This window comes from Aotus nancymaae, unplaced genomic scaffold (genome assembly GCF_030222135.1).
Source record: "Aotus nancymaae isolate 86718 unplaced genomic scaffold, 86718_ANA_hifiasm-v0.15.2.pri h1tg000075l, whole genome shotgun sequence".
NCBI lineage: Eukaryota > Metazoa > Chordata > Mammalia > Primates > Aotidae > Aotus > Aotus nancymaae.
In genome coordinates, this window is record NW_026988490.1 from 3,610,368 (window position 1) to 3,635,534 (window position 25,167).

Below are 25,167 nucleotides of genomic sequence, written 5' to 3' on the forward strand. Positions count from 1 at the left end.
TTGTGTATTTCTGTCGTTAGGCCAGTACCATACTGTCTCAATTATATAGTTTTATAGTAAATCTTAAAATTAGTATATGTCATAAAACTTTGTTTTTTTTTTTTTCATAATTGCCAAACTGTTTCTTAGGAAAAATAAATTCTGCGTATCTAATAACCAATGTGCGAAAGAGCTTCAAATGTTAAATGCGTGAGTAAGTTGGTGCCCAGTAGTGCCCAGATGCACTGCAGTTAATGCCTTCAGCTGGCTGTGCTGCTGTCAGGAAAGAATATTTATTTATTTTTAGTCCTTTTTAGAGAACTCTGTAAAACTATATGACATCTTTTTTATACATTTTTGAAGTCAAGGCATTAATTTACAGAGAAGTAGTGACTCACTCTTGCTTGGCTTTTATCAGCAACTTCTGTTGTTGCTGTTAGGAGCACGCAGAAGTGGAAGCAGTTTTTTTGTGGAATAATTAGAAGATACGGGAGCCGCGGTGGCTCCGGCCAGTTGTCCTGGCGCTTGAGGAGGCGAAGCTATGCGTTCAAGGCCAACCTGGGCGATACGAGAACCTCTCATTCATTAAAAAAAAAAAAAAAAAGAAAAATACGTTGGATGGCTGTCTGCATTATTATGCTAGAAACCTGTATTTTAAGGACATTTCTGGCATGTTTATGACAACTGAATGGAAGATCTTAAAGCCACATGCCCATGGCTGGACAGCATCACTGTCACCTGATGTTGTCATCCTGACAAGGCTCTTTTGTGTTTGCAGAAACACTTCTTTGTCTTATAGTTTAGCTGTTATAAACAGCTGTGCAGCTCTCAGCACCCAAGTTTTCCAGTGAGAGGAAACCCCCTGGAACTTAGCAGTCCTGCCCTCTGCAGCCCACACCTGGGGTCGGGGAGGAGGCGTGACTGTGGCAAGACAAAGAGCACGCTCTGCATCCCTCAGAGCTGCAGCTCCTGTTCTTGCTGAGGCCAGAGGACCTGAGGAGTAATAGAAGGCGGCCATCCGCTGGGAAGAGGAGACGCTTGGGCGTAGATACCTACTGAGAGGGCTGGCTCCTGAGCTTTAGGAGCAGCGGTGCTTACAGTGAAACTGCTAAGAAACCCAGTTGTTTTAGGATAGAATAGAAAAATATCTACTTATGACAGGGACCAAGGGCTAACATGGAATGCAGGTTCCTAGGAGCTCCTGGCTGAAGAAGGAGGAGTGAAAGTGGAGCAGCCAGCTCACTGAGGACGCTGGGCACACAGCCCATGCACTTCCTTCAGGGCAGAACAGAGAAGACGCTTCTGGACCGAGGCTCTCAGGGACCATGGGCAGGATCTTCACTTTTGTTTGTGGCTAGGGGTATGGGGCAGGTACCTGGATGGAGATAAATCACTTGCTTAATGTCTGTGGCTGCAGAAAAATTTTGCCTAATATTGGCTGAAAAGGTGAGGGTGACCTAAACACCTTTTGATTTGAGCGAATCCAAGCTCTTGCTGGAGAGTACAAGTTGCGGGGCCTGAAATGCTTGGAACTGAACTGGACCCTTTGGGAAGAGAACAAAAGCCATGTTGTTCACTTTGCCATTCTTTCATACCCGGTGTCCCAGGTTCCTCCCCATTTTGTGACTTTTGACATTTTATAAACTTCCCAAAGCATATACTGTGTGATGGTCAATGTTGGGAGAACCACAGCAGTGAAAGGGGAGAGCCTATGGGCCTCATTGCACTGGTCACCGTCGTCCTTGGACCCGCTCTCACTGCAGGAGGTTTACTCACAGTCCAGCTGCTGTAGCAGCAATCCCATGACTTCACAAAAACTCCTAGCCAAACCGCATTCATCACAATAAAAGGACAGCTGGGCCAGTGGTTCACGCCTGTAATCCCAGCAATTTGGGAGCTCAAGGTGGGTGGATCACTTGAGGTCAGGAGTTCAAGACCAGCCTGGCCAACACGGTGAAATCCTGTCTCTTCTAAAAATACAAAAAGTATTCAGGTGTTGTGTGAGCGCCTGTAGTCTCAGCTACTTGGGAGGCTGAGGCACATGAATCGCTTGAACCTGGGAGGTAGAGGTTGCAGTGAACTGAGAGATCATGCCACTGCATTCCAACCTGGGCAACAGAGTGAGACTCTGCCTCAAAAAAAAAAAATAATCTACACAAGTGAAGTAAACAAAGAAAAAAAAAAACAATACAATCAACAAAATCAGAAGTTGGTTCTTTGAAAAGAACAATGAAATTGACAAACCTTTAGCTAGACTGACCAAGCAAAAAAGAAGAATCAAATGACTAAAATCAGGAATGAAAAAGGAGATATTTTCTGTATGTCCTTAGGATAATTTCCACAGACTTTAAATTCACTTTTTAAAGTACTTTATTTGTTAGTTATGGTGGTTTTCTTGGGAAACTGTTTCACAGATTTTTCACACCAGTATTCTGGACCTGATGACCTTTCACTGTTAATTATTCGGCATGCATTTTGAGATAGCATCTTTGATTAGCACATTTAGAAATCTAACACTGATTCTGTATTCATAGCTGACTCTTCTGCAGTGCCCACCACGGGACACCCTTAAGCTTAGCTAAACTTTCTGCCTCATAGGACACCCTGGGTCCCGTTGTATCAGAGACACTGAGAGGGACACAGGACAGGAGCCCCAGCAGTGCCAGGCTCTCTTCTGCAATGGAGCCTGGCAGCAGAGGCTTAGGGCCTGGAGATGGCACAGCAGGCAGGTGGCAAAGACGGTGCTGCTGACGTTGACCTCTGGGCTCAGCCAATGTCCATCAGGGTTTTCTGTAAAGATAACTTTTTCTGTTCATAATTAATAAGAAAAACCTATGGAGGTGGCTGAGAAACAATCTTGTTTCTCAGTAAGCTTTCATTCACTTGTTTTAGTATCCATTGATGATTCTTGTCTAAATCAGTTTTTGCTGTCATGTGATCAAATAACATTATTATTATTTTTTTTTGAGACAGGGTCTAATTTTCTTTTTCTTTTTCTTTTTTTTTTAAAGACGGGGTTTCACCATGTTGGTCAGGCTGGTCTTGAACTCCCGACCTCAGGTGATCTGCCCGCCTTGGCCTCCAAAGTGCTTGGATTACAGGCGTGAGCCACCGCGCCTGGCCTCTTTTTTTTTTTTTTTTTTTTTCTTTTTCAGATGAAGTCTCGTTCTTGTCCCCTACACTGGATTACAGGTGCCTGCCACTGCGCTAGGCTACTTTTTGCATTTTTAGTAGCGACGGGGTTTCGCCATGTTGGCCAGGCTGGTCTTGAACACCTGACCTTAGGTGATCCACCCACCTCAGCCTCCCAAAGTGCTGAAATTACAGGCATGAGCCACCTGGCTTGCTGCCAACTAATTTTTAAATTTTTTGTAGAGACAGAGTCTCGATATGTTGCCCAGATTCCTAGGCACAAGTGATCCTCTACCTCAGCCTCCCAAAATGCTGGAATTACGGGTGTGAGCCACCAGGCCCAGCCCCATTTCATTTTGTAAGTACTTTTTGTGATACCTGTAGCTCTTCTGCTCGGTTAAGCAGGCCAGCAGGCTGTGTGTCTTATACCAAATTGTGGTTTTACTACTGAGAATTAAAACAATTAGAATTGTGGCTGGGCGCGGTGACTCAAGCCTGTAATCTCAGCACTTTGGGAGGCCGAGGCGGGTGGATCACGAGGTCAAGAGATCGAGACCATCCTGGTCAACATGGTGAAACTCCATCTCTACTAAAAAATACAAAAAATTAGCTGGGCATGGTGGCGCATGCCTGTAATCCCAGCTACTCAGGAGGCTGGGGCAGGAGAATTACCTGAACCCAGGAGGCGGAGGTTGCGGTGAGCCGAGATCGCGCCATTGCACTCCAGCCTGGGTAACAAGAACGAAACTCCGTCTCAAAAAAAAAAAAAAAGCAATTAGAATTGTTACTGTGACTGGGCAAGTGACTCACACTGTAGTCACAGCACTTTGGGTGGCCGAGGTGGGCGGATCCCTTGAGGCCAGGAATTCAAGACCAGCCTGGCCAATATAGCAAAACCCTGTCTCTACTAAAAATACAAAATTTAGCTGCAAGTGGTAGTGCACACGTGTAATCCCAGCTACTTGGGAGGTGGAAGCAGGAGAATCGCTTGAACCCGGGAGGCAGAGGTTGTGGTGAGCCGAGATTGCGTCACTCACTCCAACCCGGCCGACAGAGTGAGACTCCATTTCGAAAAAAAAAAAATTGAAAAGAGCATTAGTTACTGTAATCTGCAGTTAGCAACAAAAAAATCTAAAAAATTGCTTAGGACACCAGGGGCAGTGGCTCACACCTGTAATCCCAGCACACGCCTATAATTCCAGATGTGTAAAGATTTCATTTCCTTATTTGGGTCAGCCTGTGTTGGTTGCAAAAAATATCTTGACTTTGCCACTTTCAGTGGTCTCTCCTGCTGCTCTTTTTAGATGAAAGATTCTCTTTAGGGTGAATAAACAGTGTGATGTTCATTCTTTTCCATTTTAGTTTTCATATCAAAGTTTCTCACTTGTAAACCTCTTCCTGACATACGTAGCTTGTAAAAACCCACTTTCCTGACTTTTTCTTATCTCATTCTCTTATAGGTACTTCCTATTTAACAGACATTGTGTGGTGGGCTGGCACAATCGCAAGTAAGTAGCCTGTGTGATCCTCACTGCTCTGGGCATGGCTGGAGTGGCTGGGTTAGGGTGGGAGCGTGTCACACGGCCTCTCCCAGGCCCTGAGCATGTCTTTAGTTTAGATGCCCCTGCCTTCCCAGGGAACTCGCCCTGCTCCCCTTCCTCCCAGGACAAGAATGCAGAAGGACAAGTTGGGAGTGGTGGAGGCCCCTGCTGCCCATGATTAGCCGTGAATTCAGTCCAGGCCAATCTGTCCTGAGCCCAAAGAAATTAAAACAGCTCCTGCTTACTCGTGTATTTGGGCTTTTGGCATCTGGTGAAATTCCATGTTAGGCTGCCTTGTTTTTCTCAGGGCAGTTGGTTTAACAAAGGACAGTTTCGTGACTCAAAGATCAGGTCATGCGCTATAATGTAAAGATAAAATTATTAGAGTTTAGAACTCTAAATGTGTTATAAAGGACAACTGTCTTTGAAATTCAGAAATATTGTGGGCCGGGTGCGGTGGCTCACGCCTATAATCCCAGCACTTTGGGAGGCCGAGACGGGTGGATCACGAGGTCAAGAGATCAAGACCATCCTGGTCAACATGGTGAAACCCTGTCTCTACTAAAAATACAAAAATTAGCTGGGCATGGTGGCGCGTGCCTGTAGTCCCAGCTACTCGGGAGGCTGAGGCAGGAGAATTACTTGAACCCAGGAGATGGAGGTTGCGGTGAGCCGAGATCGCGCCACTGCACTCCAGCCTGGGTAACAAGAGCGAAACTCCGTCTCAAAAAAAAAAAAAAGAAATATTGTATATGGCTGGGCACGGTGGCTCATGCCTGTAATCCCAGCACTTTGGGAGGCTGAAGCAGGTGGATTGTTTGGGCCCAGAAATTCGAGACCAGCCTGAGAAACACGGCAAAACCCCATCTGTGCAAAAACAAAAGCAAATTATCTGGGCGTGGTGGTGTGTGTCTGTTTTCACAGTGATTTGGAGGCTGAGGTGGCAGGATTGGTTGAGACTGGGAGGTGGAGGCTACAGTGAGCCAGGATCACAACAGTGCCCTCCAGTCTGGGTGACGGAGCGAGACTCGTCTCAAAAGGAAAAAAAGAAACATTATGTACTTTTTGTCTTTTAATAAGACATTACTTGGCAATGCCAGTTCTGTTCCTTGAAGAGCTCCTCTTTCGGCTCTGTCTGGGTGCCTCCCTGCTGCAGTCCTGTGCGGCCGCACTGTGTCCTCTTGGTATGCCAGTGGCCTGTCACCGTGGCCAGCTGCCTATGCTGGAGCAGTCCCAGGCCACTGGAGGGTGCACAGGAAACTCTGCCCCACTAGTGTGAAGGCAACGATGTGTGAAGAGAGTGGAAACCTGCTCAGTGCTGCACACATTTCAGTCACTGCTGGTCAGGTTCTGCATTTCCGTGGAGGGCTGAACCTACTCACCTCACTGATGGGACCAGTGAAGGTGTGGGGTCTGCCCCCTGACCCCTTAAACATGCAGGTGACGCCCCAGATGTGATTCTTCTCAAGTAATGGGAATGAAGTAGCCCTTTCAGAGCCGAGCCTTGCAGGACTCAACTCTGATCGGTGCTGAAAGAGAGCTCTGTAACTGCAAGCAGTACCCTTGTGATTTTCTTGACAGTGGCAGTTGGCCAGATTGGAAACTTCCTGGCTTACACGGCGGTCCCCACGGTCCTCGTAACTCCCCTGGGCGCCCTTGGAGTGCCATTCGGGTGAGAGCCAAGATTTTGTTTGGTATTTAATGTGTAGTTTAGATATAAGAACTTTTCATTTTAAATGTTTCTGTTAAAATAATAAAAGCAAAATTATAACAGAAGATAGATCTTCAGGCCAGACACGGTGGCTCACGCCTATAATCCCAGCACTTTGGGAGGCCAAGGTGGGCAAATTAGATCAGGAGTTTAAGACCGCCTGCCCAACATGGCGAAACCCTGTTCCTACTAAAAATACAAAAAATTAGCTGGGCATCATGGCGACCACCTGTAGTCCCAGTTGCTTGGGAGGCTGAGGCACAAGAATTGCTTGAACCTGGGGGGCGGAGGTTGTAGTGAGTCGAGATGGTGCCGCAGCGCTCCAGTCTGGAAGACAGAGCGAGACTCTGCCTTAAAAAAAAAAAAAGCTGCACGGGTGGCTCGCACCTGTAGTCCCAGCATTTTGAGAGGCCAAGGTGAGTGGATCATTTGAGGTGAGGAGTTAGAGACCAGCCTGGCCTGCATGGCGAAACCCCATCTCTACTAAAAATACAAAAATCAGCTGGGCACGGTGGCGGGTGCCTGTAATCCCAGCTACTGAGGAGGTTGAGGCAGGAGAATCTCTTGGACATGGAAGGCAGAAGACAAACATGTAAATCAATAGAATGTAACTGAGATTCTAGAAACAGACACTCACATTTACAGTGAATTGATTTTTGCCAGGGGTACCAAGACAATTGAGTGGGGGAAAGAATAGTCTTTTCAAGACGTGGTGCTGAGCCAGCTGGATCTCCACATGCAGGTGAATGAAGCTGTGCTCCGGCCTCACACTGTATACAGATGTTAACTCAGTGAATCAAAGGCCTAGATGTAAGAGCTAAACTTTTAAAAGTCTTAGAAGTAAACGTCGATATAAGTCTTTATGACCTTGGATTAGGTGGTGATATTCTTTTTTTTTTTTTTTTTGAGGCGGAGTTTTGCTGTTGTTACCCAGACTGGAGTGCAATGGCGCTATCTCGGTTCACTGCAACCTCCGCCTCCTGGGTTCAAGAAATTCTCCTGCCTCAGCCTCCCGAGTAGCTGGGATTACAGGTGCGCACCACCATACCCAGCTAATTTTTGTATTTTTAGTAGAGACGGGGTTTTACCGTGTTGACCAGGATGGTCTCGATCTCTTAACCTTGTGATCCACCCGCCTCGGCCTCCCAAAGTGCTGGGATTATAGGTGTGAGCCACTGCACCCGGCCTAGGTGATGATTTTCTAGTATAACACTTAAAGCACAAAAGCAGAAGCAACAGAAGAAAAATAGATAAATTGGGTATCATCAAAATTAAAAACCCGTGTGCTTAAAAGGATGCCATCAATGAACTGAAAACTCATGGAGTGGGAGGAAAATTTCAAATCATATATCTGATAAGGGATTTGTAGTTAGAATATATAAAAACTTTTGCTGGGTGCGGTGGCTCACACCTGTAGTCCCAGCACTTTGGGAGGTTGGAGGATCACAAGGTCAGGAGTTTGAGACCAGCCTAGCTAACATGGTGAAACCCAATCTCTACTAAAAATACAAAAATCAGCCGGGCATGGTGGTGGGTGCCTGTAATCCCAGCTACTTGGGAGGCTGAAGCAGGAGAATTGCTTGAACCTGGTGGGTAGAGATTAAAGTGAGTTGAGATTGCGCCACTGCACACCAGCTTGGGTGACTGAGTGAGACTTCATCTCAATAAATGAATGAATGAATGAATGAATGAAAATGGCACTGTCTTCTGGTATTACACAATGGAATAAGAGATGATTTGGTCCCGTGGTTCATACTCTCCACTTTCGTGTGTGGTAGCCCTTTCCCACCTTGGCACAGTCCACCCATTGTCCCAGGCCAGTTCCAGGCCCACTTTTTCCCCTGTGATCCCCTGCGTTTCTGGTTTCTACTTTTCTGGGCAGCTACTCAATGAAGCCCCTCTATTTAACATGCAGTCATGTATTTATGTATCGCTTGTTGGTTCTTCCAGCGATGTTACTTACTGACCCAACGGCACTGTTGGGAGCTTCTTAAGAACAAGACTGTCGGCCAGACACAGTGGCTTGCGCCTGTAATCCCAGCACTTTGGGAGGCCGAGGTGGGTGGACCATGAGGTCAGGAGTTTGAGACCAGCCTGGCCAACATAGTGAAACCCCATCTTTACTAAAAAAAAAATACACACACACAAAAATGCCGGACGTGGTGGCAGGTGCCTGTAATCCCAGTGACTTGGGAGGCTGAGGCAGGAGAATCGCTTGAACCTGGGAGGTGGAGGTTGCCATGAGCCGAGATTGCGCCACTGCACTCCAGTCCAGGCTACAGTGCGAGACTCTGTCTCAAAAAAAAAAAAAAAAGAACAGAGCTGTCCAGAGACAAGGATAGAAGTGTGGTACAAGGGAAAAGAAGGCATTTAGGAGCTGTTGGGTGTCATGACCATGCTTGTATCTCTTGTTAGTTTTGTGGCCTTAGGTTCAATGCTGACCCTTTCTGAGGCTCAAGTTTCCTTATCTTTAAAATAGGGATTAAAGGAAGTAATCCAGTACATACCTGAGCCTGGTATGCCCTTCTCCAGATGCTCCTGTTTTCTGATCGTCTTCAGCACAGACATGAGTAAAGTGAGAAGGACCAGTCCCATGACTTAGTGAGGGCCAGGTGTTCCAGTTCAGATTGTATACTGATAATTACACAGAGAAATAAGAGAAGAAACACATCACAAGCCTGAAGATTATACATATTTTTGAAGAATACATTTTTTTGCATTAATTATGTGACCACCTTTTAGAAGTTTTCAGTATTAGAGAAAATAACCACCCATACTTCTACTATACTGCGATTAGTATTAGAGTTTTTATTTTTTCTTTTGTTTGTGCATTTTTCACTTAATTTATTTTAAGTGTTTTTATCATGCATTACTTATAATTATTTTGACAGTTTTGTACCCTACTTTTCCACGTAGCATAGATAGTAGTATTTTTGATTGGTTCCTTTTAAGTAAGAAAGCATTACTTTTTTTTTTCTTTTTTTTTCAATGCTTGTCTACATGCAGAGGAAGCATTACTTTTTACTTTTGGTCAGTCACAAAACTTTTTATACTGTGGTATATTTTGTATGTGCTGAGATGGTAATATAGTGGTGTAAGTCAGGCCTATCATTAACTACGTAGTGGTTATATACGGAATTGGTATGAAAATCCTGGCCAGGCATGGTGACCCATGTCTATAATTCTAGCACTTTGGGAGGCCAAGGCAGGAGGATCGTTTGAGCCCAAGAGTTTGAGACTTGCCTGGGCAACCTAGTGAGACCCGGTCTCTACACAAATTTATTAATTGATTGATTGATTGATTGAGACGGGGTTTTACCATATTGGTCAGGCTGGTCTCGAACTCCTGACTTCAGGTGATCCACCCACCTTGGCCTCCCAAAGTGCTGGGATTACAGGTGTGAGCCACCGCGCCCAGCCTCTACACAAAATTTTTGAAAAATTAGCTGAGCCGGGCGCAGTGGCTCAAGCCTGTAATCCCAGCACTTTGGGAAGCTGAGGTGGGTGGATCACGAGGTCAAGAGACCGAGACCATCCTGGTCAACATGGTGAAACCCCGTCTCTACTAAAAATACAAAAAATTAGCTGGTCACGGTGGCACGTGCCTGTAATCCCAGCTACTCAGGAGGCTGAGGCAGGAGAATTGCCTGAATCCAGGAGTCGGAGGTTGCGGTGAGCCGAGATTGCGCCATTGCACTCCAGCCTGGGTAACAAGAGCGAAACTCCATCTCAAAAAAAAAAAAAAAAAAGAAAGAAAAGAAAAATTAGCTGAGTGTGGTGGCATGCCTCTGTAGTCCCAGCTACTTCAGTGGCTGAGGCAGGAGGACCACTTGATCCCAGGAATTTAAGCTTGTGGTGAGCTATGATTGTGCCATTGCAGTCCAATCTTGGCAACAGAGTGAGATCTGGTCTCTTAAAAGGAAAAACAGAAGAAAAAGAAAATAGCTTTTCTAGATAAAAATATCTGCAGTTAGAAGAAAGGTCAGGTAGTTTGGTTTAAATTTTAATGAATTCTCTTTCTTCAATAAAGGTCCATTTTAGCTTCCTATCTCCTGAAGGAAAAGCTCAACATCTTGGGCAAGTTGGGGTGCCTGCTAAGCTGTGCAGGCTCTGTCGTGCTGATCATCCACTCCCCAAAGTCTGAGAGTGTGACGACTCAGGCTGAGCTGGAAGAGAAGCTGACCAACCCAGGTAATTCCTTTCTAACAGTGCTGCCAAGAAGGTTTGCATTAGGAGTCACAACTTTTTTAACCACATCTTCACATCTGACGCTTCCTGGCGGGGCAGATGAAACACGTGTCCACCCTGGTCTGTTACTGTAGATCTGTGTTCTCTGGGCACATGCGTCGGTTGGCTGTGCTCGCAGGCTAGCCCTCTGCCCTCACCCTCCCTCCTGATCCTCACACCGTGCGGGGATCCTCTGTGGCCTGGTATTCCTTTGGGTTCTCTTCTGGGACCTTGTGCATGGGCGCTCTTCCCACAGTGGCTCCCCTCAGGCCACCCTCCCAAGTTTGACTGCCACCTGCCCCTCCCCACACACCTTTCCTGGTGTGCCCTGCCCTGCCTGCTCTTCTCCACCGCAGCACTTCGCTCCCTCCAGCAAGCTCTGTGAGAACAGAGACCTGGTATCTCTTATCTTTAGATTCTTCATACAGCTCTGTGTATATATTTTTTGATGTAATTTCTTTTTTTTTTTTTTTTTGATAAATGCATTAAAAACTGCTATCTACATGATTACAACAGACTTAAAGTATAGATTTCACTTTAAGGAGACCACCCTGTGTTGCTTACCTAAAGTTTAGGCAGGTGCCAGCACAGCACTGCCTCCACATCAGCTTGCTGGTTTGCATGTGCACACTGGCTGGTTTGTATCTTCACACACTGGTTTACATCTTCACACTCACTGCTTTGCATGTTCACTCCTGGTTTGCACGTCCACAACTCATTGGTTTTCATGTCCACACACCCTGCTTTGCGTGTTCACTCCTGGTTTACACGTCCACACTCACTGGTTTTCATGTCCACACACCCCACTTTGCGTGTCCACACCGTGGTTTGCATGTTCACACCATGGTTTGCATGTCCACACCGTGGTTTGCATATCCACAACCCAGTTTGCATGTCCACCCTTGCTGGTTTTCGTAGCCAGCAGTTCCAGCCGTCTCAGGTCCATTTGTGATCTTAGAATAGATTTCATAGAAAACACAACCTCTTTATACACATAATTTCAAACCATCAGTGTAATGCCCTAACTGTAACATAAAGGAGGAATACCAAGACAATACTTCAAAATAAAACATGGAATTCAATATATAAATGCTCAGGTCCAACTATAAGAGAAGACGTGTTGAAGCTGGCAGGGCCCACACCTTGTGAGGAGTGACTGAGAATCTGGTAGCTGCAGATATAGACCGACATGGGGTGTCCTGTTATTGACTCAGATACTTGAGGTCTTGCCATCAACAAAATGATCCTCAGATGGAGCATAAGTGTTAATGAAGTTTTGATCAAAGAAAGAACAAGGCTCCCTCAATTTACATGGAAGTGGCACTTCTGAAAAATTCAGCATATATTAAATCCATGCAAAAATTACTTTGTTTCATGCATAAAATAGGTTCTAGGCTCTGATAATTATAAACATATTTTTCACTTGCAAGTCCAAGGAGATGTTCAGGAGTTGTGAGGAGAATGGGATGATTCTTGATGGTGGGAGGGGGGCTGTCTGCATGTGCCCCTGCCCACTGGATGCAGCCCCCAATCATTGCAACACCCACAAACACCCCCCAACAGCTTAAAGTCCTCCCTCCTGTCCCCTCCCTTACCCCTGCCCTCTGGATTCCCAGGTGCTATTTTGAAACCTCGGCGCATCTCCATTGACTTGTATTGTTAAGAGAATGGTTCTAGGCTGGGTGCCGTGGTTCATGCCTATAATCCCAACACTTTGGGAGGCTGAGGAGGACAGATCAGCTGAGATCAGGAGTTCGAGACCAGCTTGACCAACATGGTGAAACCCCATCTCTAAAAATACAAAAATTAGCTGGGCGTGGTGGCGGACACCTGTAATCCCAGATACTTGGGAGGCTGAGGCAGGAGAATTGCTTGAACCCGGGAGGCAGAGATTGCACAACTGTACTCCAGCCTGGGCAAAAAGAGTGAAACTCCATTTCAAAAAATAACGAAAAAACCTAAAAAAGAGAGAGAATGGTTCTGATAGAGGATCATGTAAACATTTAGGAGCTGTAAGGTTTTTTTTTTTTTTTTGAGACTGAGTCTCACACTGTCACCCAGGTTGGAGTGCACACTGTCACCCAGGTTGGAGTGCAGTGGTGCGATCTTGGCTCACTGCAACCTCTGCCTCCCGGGTTCAAGCAATTCTTCTGTTTCAGCCTCCTGAGTAGCTGGGATTACAGGTGCATGCCACCACACCCTGCTAATTTTTGTATTTTAGTAGAGACAGGGTTTCACCATGTTGACCAGGATGGTCGCGATCTCTTAACCTCGTGATCCTCCTGTCTTGGCCTCCCAACGTGCTCGGATTTCAGGTGTGGGCCACTGCAGCCGGCCAGGAGCCGTAAACGTTTTAACAGTGAAAATGAGGGGAATAATTTTGTGGAAAGAAATCGGTGGATCTAGTAAATTCAAGCCAGAACATGCTTGCCCTCCAGGGCTGTGCCACAGTGGTGGCGGGTGGGGACACGGGTGCTGCCCCAGTCACCGCCCTCCGCCGGCTGCCGGGTGGCGTGTGCCGCGAGGCCGACCACCAGGTGACTGCTTGTTGTCTGTGTTCCAGTGTTTGTGGGCTACCTGTGCATCGTGCTGCTCATGCTGCTGCTGCTCATCTTCTGGATCGCACCGGCCCATGGGCCCACCAACATCATGGTCTACATCAGCATCTGCTCTTTGCTGGGCAGTTTCACCGTGCCTTCCACCAAGGGCATTGGGCTGGCGGCCCAAGACATCTTGCACAACAACCCGTCCAGCCAGAGAGCCCTCTGCCTGTGCCTGGTGCTTCTGGCCGTGCTCGGCTGCAGCATCATCGTCCAGTTCAGGTACATCAACAAGGCGCTGGAGTGCTTCGACTCCTCGGTGTTCGGGGCCATCTACTACGTCGTGTTCACCACGCTGGTCCTGCTGGCCTCAGCCATCCTCTTCCGGGAGTGGAGCAACGTGGGCCTGGTGGACTTCTTGGGGATGGCCTGCGGATTCACGACCGTCTCCGTGGGGATTGTCCTTATACAGGTGTTCAAAGAGTTCAATTTCAACCTCGGGGAGATGAACAAATCTAATATGAAAACAGACTAGATTGCAGTAGGGGCTTGGATGGTTTGAGGAACAGACATTGGAGGTAGTCCTGATTGGATGTGAAGTAAAAGAGGTCCTCGATCTTGGTGTTAGAGTTGACTGGATGGTAACAGGTGGTCTGGTGGATGGGGGGAGTGGGGCTTAGCACCAGAGCAGAGGCCCAGCCAGCCCTCTGCAGCCCAAAGGTGCCTAACAGTTGCCTGGCACCATGTCTCATATGAGACAAAACTCATTTTCATTCCCATTAACCAGGAAGCTTTCATGAATATTCTCTTCTTTTAAAACATTTTAACATTAAACAGAAAAAGATGGGCTCTTTCTGGTTAGTCATTACAGGATAGCAGAGATATTTTTACTTAGATTACTTTGGAAATGAGAGATTGTTGTCTTGAACTCTGATTTACAGTGAATGTGTCTGTGGTTGTGTTAGTTTGCATTAAGCATGTATAACATTCAAGTATGTCATCCAAATAAGAGGCGTATACATAAATTGTTTTTAATCCTCTGACAAGTTGACTTTTTGGCCCTCACCCCCACCCAAGACATTTAAATAGTAGAGAAAAGTTAATGAACATGATGGAGTGTTCCACCGGCAGGATGACTTTTCAATAGCTCAAGTCAATTTCAGTGCCTTTATCACTTGAATTATTAACTATTACTGTGTATATGTTCTTAGGTTAGAATAATGCAACTTCCTTGAGTATGCTTTAATATTTCAGTATTCAAGTTACAAATGTACAAGGCAGTTAGAAATAATGCAGTCACGTGTCACTTAGTGACAGCAAAACATTCTGAGAAATGCATTGTAAGCGGACTGTATTGTGTGAACATCAGGGGGTGCACTTACACAAACCTAGATGGGACACCTGTTACCCACCTGGGGTGGATGGTACAGCCTGTTGCTCCTGGCGTCACACCTGTCCAGCATGTGACTGTACTGAATACTGTGGGCAATTATAACACAGTGGTGAGAGTTTGTGTTTCCAAACATAGGAAGGGTACAGTAAAACTATGGTATTACAGTTCTACAGGACCACTGTCATGTAGGTGGTGTGTCTTTGACAGAAACATGTTTACATGTTGCATGACTATATATTCATTGGAAGATAGTCAAGACTAAAGACACATTAGAGCAAACTGACCCATTTAACCTGATTATTGTTCAGTTAAAGACAGGTGATTTAAGTAGCATGAGATATTATTTTATTTGTATTTAATCTGTGTACCTGGGATTCAGTATCAAATATATCCACGTTCTTTATCAGCAAGGATTTATGGCCATTCAGAAGAAATAAATTCTGTAACTTGATAATAAAGCTAAATGGGAGAGTGCCTGTTCAGTAGCTCATAGATGGCGTTCCCTGTCATACAGGAATAAGGTAAAGGACACAACTGAGGTTAGGCTAGTTTCCAAAAATTGTAACACACAGTTTTAAAAAGAATTTCTAGCAAAAAACCTAATGAATATAGCCATCTCCTTGTTGTTTGCAATGGCAGAGCATCCTGGGGTTCCTTGCCTAACCTCTCATGATATGTCCTAAATGCAGGAGAGCCATTATTATGCCAGTATTTGAATCAAGGAGGTCATTCTTCTGTCTGTAGTAACCGTCCATGTGTTCCAAATGGAGCAAAGCATGAAGTGATGCAAATATTTCACCACAGGAAACTATGCCAAGTTGAAAGATGGGGTTGGGCAAAGTAAGGTGAAGTAGAACATAAAATTTAATAATACCTGATTAAGGTTCTTCAGTAAGAAAAAAAACATGTTTTTTTAGGCAAAAAGAACATTTCTAAAGTCAAGTCTCAAGGAATGGCTTCCTAAAGTGTTGAGTAAAGAGGCGAAATAAAATGAGACTAGTTTAATACAGAGAGAAAAATAACTTTAAATGAAAAGTGTACGTGATGATCATGGGTTGTCAGTGATTCGTGAACTAAGAGCAGCAACAAAATTATTTTTAGAAATTTTAAATCCTCTATTAATGGATGGTTAACAAATGTTCAAAGTCCATTACCCCTTTTATCATCAGTGCTTTTGGGAATACAGGCCTTAACTTACGGAACTGAACTTTCTGAAAACATAGTATATCAGTATCAGTGTACTTTTAGGCATAAAAATGGTTTCCTGGGTAAGGAGTGTGAGATATTCAACGAATATGTGTCGCTAACGAATGTCATGAGAAAGTTCATGTGTCACGTGAAAATCATCAGGTTTGTTTTACTACAGCTTTCATGTGAAATTTAATTTAAATGCAGCTCCTGGTGTACCTTATTATATTTTAACCCACAAGTATACCATTGATACTGAGAGGTGGTATTTTCCTGATCTTTTCTATAATTTTTTTAGAGTAAAATAAAATCTCAAAGTATTAATCACTTTTCTCCCCTTGAAAGTGACTGGTCCTGGGACAGTTGGAATCTTCCAGGGTTACCTCCGTTCAGCAGATACTTCAATAGGGTACATAGCTCTTCTTCCAGGGAAACAAAGTTCATATCATCCATTGTTTTTCAAGCACATGACACTAGCCTCAAAGTAAATGACATGACCAGTGGTTGAACAGCCTAATTTTCAGATTTCATATAGAGCATATAACTTCTGATTAAATAGTATTTATTTTAAAAATCTGTGTTTTCACCATTCATTTGGAAACAAAAAAGGAAAAAAAGCCCCAAAGTGAGAACTTTGGGGGAAGGCCTAGAACATGGATAGATTTCTTAGTGGCCTTTCCAAAAGTAAATGCACTTGAAATATTTTCAAATTATCGTACTATTCTTTGAAAAAAAGATGCTTACTGTATACTTGTTTTCAGGCATCCTCTAAAATCAAAGGTTTTTGATCACAATATGCAGATTTCCTCTTGATACATACTAAAATAGGCCATTTCTCTCTTCCTCTTGGGCAATGCCTTGTTTTCTCCTCTGGATATTTGCATTTTAAAGATTGCTTCCTGTTCTGCTCATTGATCGAAGGTAGGGCCAATTAAGGATTCTATTCCTAACCCATCACCACGAAGGTCCCCGGAACATCTTCCTGGTTGGCAGGACCTTGCCATCTCTGTGGAGAAGGTGCTGGGGAGGGCAGCCCTTCCCCTGCTGCCTGGAGCGAGGCCCTGCCCATGCTGGGGACTTTTTGGGAGGAATCTGGTGTTCTGGGGGCCTTGCTCAGATCTCATTGCGGTCTTTTCCTATGAGAATGTTAGTGAAATAGACTTCGCAGCTCTTTGTTCAGCGATAAGGAATGTTCTTTCAATTCCTGCTCTTCAAGCCGATTTGCTGCACTCAGTTGTCTTTCTAGAAGTCGATCCCAGTGGTATTATGTAGGCGTTTGTTCTTCTTTGGGTTTCACATCTGTTTTCTGAGAGAAGTGAGCACTTTTCACTTGTGCAGTCGTCTTTCCTTCTTCCTAGATGACTCAGCTCTTTGTAAATGTTGTGTTCAACTTCTACAGGCCAGTTCTAGACTTTGGAGAGGCAGTGTCTCCCACGTGTGCATGGACACCTGGTCTGTGGAAACAGGTGTGATGGCCACAGGCTACTGCCCTTCCGTCTGCTCGGGAGATTCCTCTTTTTCAAGCTGCTCAACTCACCCAGAAGAGGCTAGAGAGTGCTCCCGTCATTCCCAGAGCCCCTCCCACCACGCTGAGGCCTGCGTGATCTTGACTTAGGCTTCCTGCCGCCAAGCAGGAAACTAGAAAGAGAACATTTCAGTTTAAGGTCTGTTCACTACTGCATGGCTTAGCTTCCGTGTTCTGAAGTTGTCCTTTTCACGGTGTCGACACCAAGGGGGTTGTTCACCTGTCAGGTGGGATTGGATGGAGTCTTGGTGTTTCGCCTTCTCAGGGACCAAAAATGTATCATTGACTCCTTAACCTCGACCTTCCTCCCAAGGACATGTCCATGTTCATTTTTTGTAGGTTTTACTCACATTCATAGGTACAGTCTGTTAATGTGAGTCGAAAAGAAAAGACCAGTTTGTACACCAGTCACACCACAAGACAGTTTATCATATAAAATACCTCAATTTTTTGTATTCCTCATTTCCACCTCACAGTTGTACTGGTGATGAATTTTAAGGGTCTGTCCTTTAGCTTGTAGGTGATGTTTCTCATCTGGCCAGATTCTTATGCCTCCATTGTATACTTGAAAAGGTTCAGAATTACAGGAATAGCGATGAGAATTTGGCCCATTACCACCACTCATTCATTTCCATGCACATTCCTCACATGCAACAAAATAAGTGTATTTTAAGAAAATGTAACTTTGTTACATCAAAATCTATTGTCTAGTAAAAAGTTGATATTCTGTAGAACAAGGATCATGTAAATAAACGTCTATTTCACATGTACCCAAAGCGTTTAAAAAGCAGAGTCTAGGGCCCAGAGCATGAGCCAGGAAGGAGGATATTTTTCTTCTTTTCTCTGTTTTTCCCCGAATTGTGCAAACATAGGTGAGTCTCTTAACCTTTCTGTGCCTCAGTTTTTCTACCTCTAAAGGGGTGGGATGGTTCTCCAAATTGTTTCTAAAACTCCAGCACTTTCAGTGGTGTTCTGGTGGCCTGAGGGGAGAGCGCGGTGTTCGGAAGTGCCAAACGGTGGAAACTCCACTTGCACGACCATGCAAACTGCTCAGGACTGTGCTGTGCAACACACAGCCTCGTGTGCTGAGACGGCAAAGGAAGTGCTGGGGTAAAGTTTGCATGATTCCATGAAGCTTTAAGTTTCCTTTTTTTGTTTTAAAAGAAAGGGTTTTATATGTTCTATTGTAAAATACGGAAATTAAACAGGGACTTGGAAAAAGTCTCACTGAAAGACCACCTTCCGATGATGTGATGGGCTCCTCTGACATTTGGCTGAGGTCTGTGTTCTGAAAAAGATTTAATGGCCTGTGAAACACGTAGATTCTGTTGCACTGAATTTGTAATAAATGATACTGAACTTCCTGCTTCCAAGCAGCTCAACCCTCATGATGAACTGACCCCAGGCGAATGTCAGGACTCCCAAGCCACTAGTGCCAAAGGGTCATGTTGAAAAGTTCAGAATGTTTATTTGTCAGAATATAATAATTGCCCCCACCTTAGTATTTTTGCACTTTACAAAAATTTAGATACTGTTTTTCAGTAGCTTGCGTGTTTTGCCTTTTCAAAGAATAACTATTATTTTCTTGAAAAATTGAATATAATCTTGAAGGAGAGGAAGATGATTAAAAATGTCAAATGTTGACTGGTTGTTTAAAAGTCTTGTCATGTAAATGTGTTGGGGAGTTTCCAGTTCACATACATACACACGTTTGTCAGTGGCTAAGACTTGCTTATATTTTGCTTTATAGTTGTAGTCAGAGCATGTTGTTATTGCCTTATGTAAATAAAAAGGCTATTAAGTTTTCCAGTAATATTTATTAATCTGTATGTGTTCTAAAATAAAATAACTTATTTCTAGCTGAACATTTGTTGATTTTTTTTCCTCTTTACTTGAAATGCTCGTGTAATCTCGGGTTCCAAATCACCCCAGTTCCTCACATTTTTCCGATTTTCTTTTTTTACCCAGGCTGGAGTGCAATGGCGCGATCTCGGCTCACCACAACCTCCGCCTCCTGGGTTCAAGAAATTCTCCTGCCTCAGCCTCCCGAGTAGCTGGGACTACAGGCTCACGCCACCATGCCCAGCTAATTTTTTTTTTAATTTTTAGTAGAGATGGGGTTTCACCATGTTGACCAGGATGGTCTCGATCTCTTGACCTCGTGATCCACCCGCCTCGGCCTCCCAAAGTGCTGGGATTATAGGTGTGAGCCACTGCGCCCGGCCCCAATTTTCTTTTTAGAAATGAGTAGCCTAGGCTAGGTGCAGTGGCTCATGCCTGTAGCACTTTGGGAGGCTGAGGCAGGTGGATCTCTTGAGGCCAGCAGTTCGAGACCAGCCTGCTCAACATGGTAAAACCCCATCTCTACTAAAAAATACAAAAATTACCCGGGCGTGGTGGTGCGTGCCTGTAGTCCCAGCTGCTCAGGAGGCTGAAGCAGGAGAATCACTTGAACTCGGGAGATGGAGGTTGTAGTGAGCTGCGATCACACCACTGCATTCCAGCCTGGTGACAGAGCAAGACTGTCTCAAAAGAAAAGAAAAGAAAAGAAAAATGGCTAGTCTCCTTTAAATCTCTGTAACAATGTAAAAAATGTCTAAAAATGTCTAGCTGTGGGCCGGGTGTGGTGGCTGACGCCTGTAATCCCAGCACTTTGGAGGCTGAGGCAGGTGGATCACCTGAGGTCAGGAGTTCCAAGACCAGCCTGTCAACTTGGTGAAACCCCATCTCTACTAAAAATATAAAAATTAAAAAAAAGAAAAACAATACAAAAATTAGCTGGGCGTGGTGGTACGCGCCTGTAATCCTAGCTACTTGGGAGGCTGAGGCAGGAGAATTGCTTAAACCTGGGAGGCGGAGGTTGCAGCTAGCAGAGATTGCACCACTGCACTCGAGCCTGGGCGACCAGCGAAACTCCAACTCAGTGGGGCAGGTAGGTGGTGGGCAATGTCTACCTGTGTATCTACCTTAGGGAGCAAATCTGATGTGTGCAGAAATTCTCTATCCTGTGACTGTCTCTTGATCCAATGAAGTGATGGTATTAAAGAAAACCGGGGCCGGGCACGGTGGCCCACACCTGTAATCCCAGCACTTTGGGAGGCCAAGGCGGGTGGATCACGAGGTCAAGAGATCGAGACCATCCCGGTCAACATGGTGAAACCCCGTCTCTACTAAAAGTGCAAAAAATTAGCTGGGCATGGTGGCGCGTGCCTGTAATCCCAGCTACTCAGGAGGCTGAGGCAGGAGAATTGCCTGAACCCAGGAGGTGGAGGTTGTGGTGAGCCGAGATCATGCCATTGAACTCCAGCCTGGGTAACAAGAGCGAAACTCCGTCTCAAAAAAAAATAATAATAAAACCGGCTCTATTTTAATGTTAATGCCCTTGACATGTTTTTGAGTTGCATAACATACCATTTTTTTTTACATTTTAAGCCCATAGAAAATGAGACAATCATAACACATTTTCATACTTCAAGCATCATTAGAAATCTTGTTGCTAATCTTCGGTAGTGTCCTATAATTTTCTTTGTTGTTGTTTGTTTTTTGAGAGGCAGGGTCTCACTTAGGGCAGCTTCGAACTCCTGGGCTCAAGTGATCCTCCTGCATCAGCCTCCCAAGTAGCTAAGACTATAGGCATCTGCCACCACATATGGGTAACTTTTAATTTTTTTTTTGTAGAGACAGGGTCTACTATGTTGCCCAGACTGGTGTCCTGTAAGTGATTTTATCAAATGAGAAAAAATGAGTAAGAAGATTTTTTTTCTTAGTCCCTATCCCGAAAGATTTAATTATTCACAATTTGATCGAAGTGTACTTATGCAGAAATCAGAAACAAACATTTTATGAAATCATCAAATGCATCTATGGATAATGCTTTCCAGACGGGGTTTTGGGGCTGTGAAGTGTACTGATGTCAAATTCTGCTGTCATTCAACAAAAGCTCGCTTTGGTTGGTTACTGCTATACAGCAGTTCGTGCTGGCTGCTAGCCAAGCCTTCCCTGCAAGGGACTTGTCCGAGAATTTCTGTGTTGCTGAGTTACATCCGTCCCATCCATCTGATGACTCTTAGTTTTGACATTGTCAGCATGTTTGTTGTCCTGTTAGTCACACTTACTTGTTTGCCATTAGTTTCAACCTCACATAATAGTTTTTCGTTTGTTTGTTTCTTGAGATAGTCTCACTCTGTCACCCAGGCTGGAGTGCAGTGGCACAATCTCGGCTCACTGCAACCTCTGCCTCCCGGGTTCAAGTGATTCTCCTGCCTCAGCCTCCCAAGTAGCTGGGATTACAGGTGCCCGCCACCACACCTGGCTAATTTTTGTATTTTTAGTAGAGATTGGGTTTCACCATGTTGGCCAGGCTCATCTCAAACTCCTGACCTCATGATCTGCCCACCTTGGACTCCCAAAGTGCTGGGATTACAGGCGACAGCCACCGTGCCTGGCACATGATAGTTTTAAAAAGGTTTTTAAGGCCGGGCACGGTGGCTCACGCCTGTAATCCCAGCACTTTGGGAGGCCGAGGCGGGTAGATCACGAGGTCAAGAGATCTAGACCATCCTGGTCAACATGGTGAAACCCCGTCTCTACTAAAAATACAAAAAATTAGCTGGGCATGGTGGCGCGCGCCTGTAGTCCCAGCTGCTCAGGAGGCTGAGGCAGGAGAATTGCCTGAACCCAGGAGGCGGAGGTTGCGGTGATCCGAGATCGCGCCATTGCACTCCAGCCTGGGTGACAAGAGCGAAACTCCATCTCAAAAAAAAAAAGGTTTTTAGTTGGAGAGGTGAGGCACAGACAAGAAACAGATATAAAAGATTGAGATACCTCTCTATTAGCAGTAAAGAGAGGACAGGATTCATTCCAGCCCAGGACATGAGAAGGAGTTGGGAGTGGAACTGGATGGTGGCGAGCAGGACAGCGGTGGTGCCGGTGTGATGGTTCTAACAGGTTACGTACCTTGTGGCTTGAAACAACAAACAACGCACGCGTATCATCTTACAGTTCTGGAGGTTACAAGTTCCACACAGGCCTTCTGGGGCTAAAATCAAGGTGTGGACAGGATTGTGTCCTCTGGAGGCTCCTGGTGAGAGTCTCATCCCTGCTCTTTCAGTTTCTAGAGGCCGCCTTTATATCTTGACTCACAGCTCCTTCCTCCATCTTTGAAGCCAGCAATGTCACGTCTCTCTGACTACTCGTCCATCATCATAGCTCAGTCTCTGACTCTGACACTCCTGCCTCCATTTCGGAAGGACCTTTGTGACTGCTTTGGATCCACGTGGACGACCCAGGGTCGGCTTCCCCTCTCAAGATTCTTAGTCGCATCCGCTGAGTCATTTGTGCCATATAAGGTGGCACGGTCACAGGTTTCAAGGGTGAGGACGTAAATATCCTTGGGCATTCTGCCCACCACATCCCCTTACCACTTCACCAAGCGTGGCAGTTCGTAACAGCCAACTCCTGGCTTTTAATGAGTCTCATACTGTTCTCCCTCAATTCACCTCAAGTTATTCCTATATTTTTCAGAAAGTTTCTTCCTGCTCACCCCCAACAAATGTTTTGGAAAATACCCTACTACATTTATAGGTCATCGATGGCCTTGAATAAACTAAATAATATTAATTGAAAAGCATTTATATAATACAAATGCTTTAAAATGGCAAGGAATGGCCGGGCGCGGTGGCTCACGCCTGTAATCCCAGCACTTTGGGAGGCCGAGGCGGGTGGATCACGAGGTCAAGAGATCGAGACCAACCTGGGCAACATGGTGAAACCCCGTCTCTACTAAAAATACAAAAAATTAGCTGGGCATGGTGGTGCGTGCCTGTAATCCCAGCTACTCAGGAGGCTGAGGCAGGAGAATTGCCTGAACCCAGGAGGCGGAGGTTGCAGTGAGCCGAGATCGCGCCATTGCACTCCAGCCTGGGTAACAAGAGGGAAACTCTGTCTCAAAGAAAAATAAAATAAAATAAAATAAAATAAAATAAAATAGCAAGGAATGCCACTATGCTATGCTGTTCTAATGTTTCTGTGGTAGCAAAACCAAAATTTACAAAAGTAATTGGGAACAACTTATACATAAGAAAATTATTTGATTTCCTAATACATGTTTTTTAAAATACTGTTTTAAAGTTGTTGAAATCTTGTCATTGTTACAGAAGCATAGGCAAGACTTCTAGCTTTGGTGCTTCTGTAACAATGATAAGATTTCAACAGCTTTATTGGGTTATAATTGACATAATAAACTGCACATATATAAAATACATGATTTGGTAAGTTTTTTTTTTTTTTTTGAGATGGAGTTTCGCTCTTGTTACCCAGGCTGGAGTGCAATGGCGCGATCTTGGCTCACCGCAACCTCCGTCTCCTGGGTTCAAGCAATTCTCCTGCCTCAGCCTCCCAAGTAGCTGGGACTACAGGCATGCACCACCATGCCCAGCTAATGTATTGTATTTTTAGTAGAGACGGGGTTTCACCATGTTGACCAGGTTGGTCTTGATCTCTTGACCTCGTGATCCACCCGCCTCGGCCTCCCAAAGTGCTGGGATTATAGGCGTGAGCCACCGTGCCCGGCCATGATTTGGTAAGTTTTGACATGTGTCTTATGATGAAAACATTGCCACAAACAAAACGCTGAACATACTCATCACCCCAAAGTTTCTTCCTGATCCACTGTAATCCCTCTACCCTCGTTGCCTTCTCACCCCAGGCACCCATTCATCTGTTTTCTGTCATTATAGTTTTAATTTCCCAGGCTTTTATATAAATGTGATCATTGAGTACACACTGTTTTTTTGGTCTGACTTCATTCACTTACATAACTATTCTGAGACCCAGCTATGTTAAGGCATGTATCAATAGTTCATTCCCCCCGCCTTTTGTTTGTTTGTTTGTTTTGAGCCTTTTTTTTTGAGGAGTTTTGCTCTTGTCAACCAGGCAGGTGTGTGATGGTGCCATCTCAGCTCACTGCCACCTCTGCTTCCTGGATTTAAGCAATTCTCCTACCTCAGCCTCCTCAGAAGTTGGAATTACAGGCACATGTCACCACGCCCTGCCAATTTTTGTATTTTTAGTAGAGATGGGGTTTCACTATGTTGGCCAGCTGGTCTCAAACTCCCGACCTCAGGTGATCTGCCTGCCTCAGCCTCCCAAAGTGCTGGGATTACAGTCGTGGGCCACCGCGCCCAGCCAGTTCATTCCCTATTATGGCTGAGTAGTGTTCTATGATATAGACATGCCACAGTCTCTTTATCCTGTTGACGGACATTTAGGTTGTTTTCAGAGTTTTCGCTATTACAATTAAAGTTGCTATGGAATATTCATTTACACATATTTTTATGGATATATACTTTCATTTCTGTTGAGTAAAAACCTAGGAGTAGAACTGCTGGGTCATATGACTGGTGTATGTCTAACTTTTTTTTTCTTTTTTGAGGCAGAGTCTTGTTCTGTCACCCAGGCTGGAGTGCAGTGGTGCAATTTCGACTCACTGCAACCTCCGCCTCCTGGGTTTAAATAGTTCTCCTGCTTCAGCCTCCTGAGTAGCTGGGATTACAGGCATATGCCATCACTTCTGGCTAATTTTTGTATTTTTAGCAGAGACGGGGTTTCACCACGTTGAACAGGCCGATCTGGAACTCCTGACCTCGTGATCTGCCCGCCTCAGCCTCCCAAAGTGCTGGGATTACCGGCGTGAGTCACTGTGCCTGGCCTTGTATGTTTAACTTTTTAAGAAACTGTCAACCTATTTTCCAAGGAAAGTGTACCATTTTCCAATTCCACCAGTAGTGTTTGAGAAGGAATTAGAGTTTTTATTTATGTCTTTATTTTTAATTTTTTTCTTTTTTCTTTTTTTTCTTTATTTCAAGAAAGAGATGTTAAGAAAGGAATTAGAGTTTTAAAACTTTAGCAATATCTCATGATGACTGCTTGAA

General features: G+C 44.9%; 1 protein-coding gene across 1 annotated transcript in view; it reads left to right on the top strand.

Annotated features, from left to right (window-relative positions):
* The window catches only part of NIPA1 (NIPA magnesium transporter 1), a 35,438-nt gene extending 16,337 nt beyond the window's left edge, over positions 1-19,101 (top strand). The window contains exons 2-5 of the mRNA XM_021674560.2: positions 4,572-4,619; positions 6,234-6,324; positions 10,394-10,554; positions 13,154-19,101. Coding sequence (XP_021530235.2) covers positions 4,572-4,619; positions 6,234-6,324; positions 10,394-10,554; positions 13,154-13,665 — 812 coding nt within the window. The 3' untranslated portion in view covers positions 13,666-19,101. The remainder of the gene's footprint in view (positions 1-4,571; positions 4,620-6,233; positions 6,325-10,393; positions 10,555-13,153) is intronic.
* Positions 19,102-25,167: the final 6,066 nt, after the last annotated feature.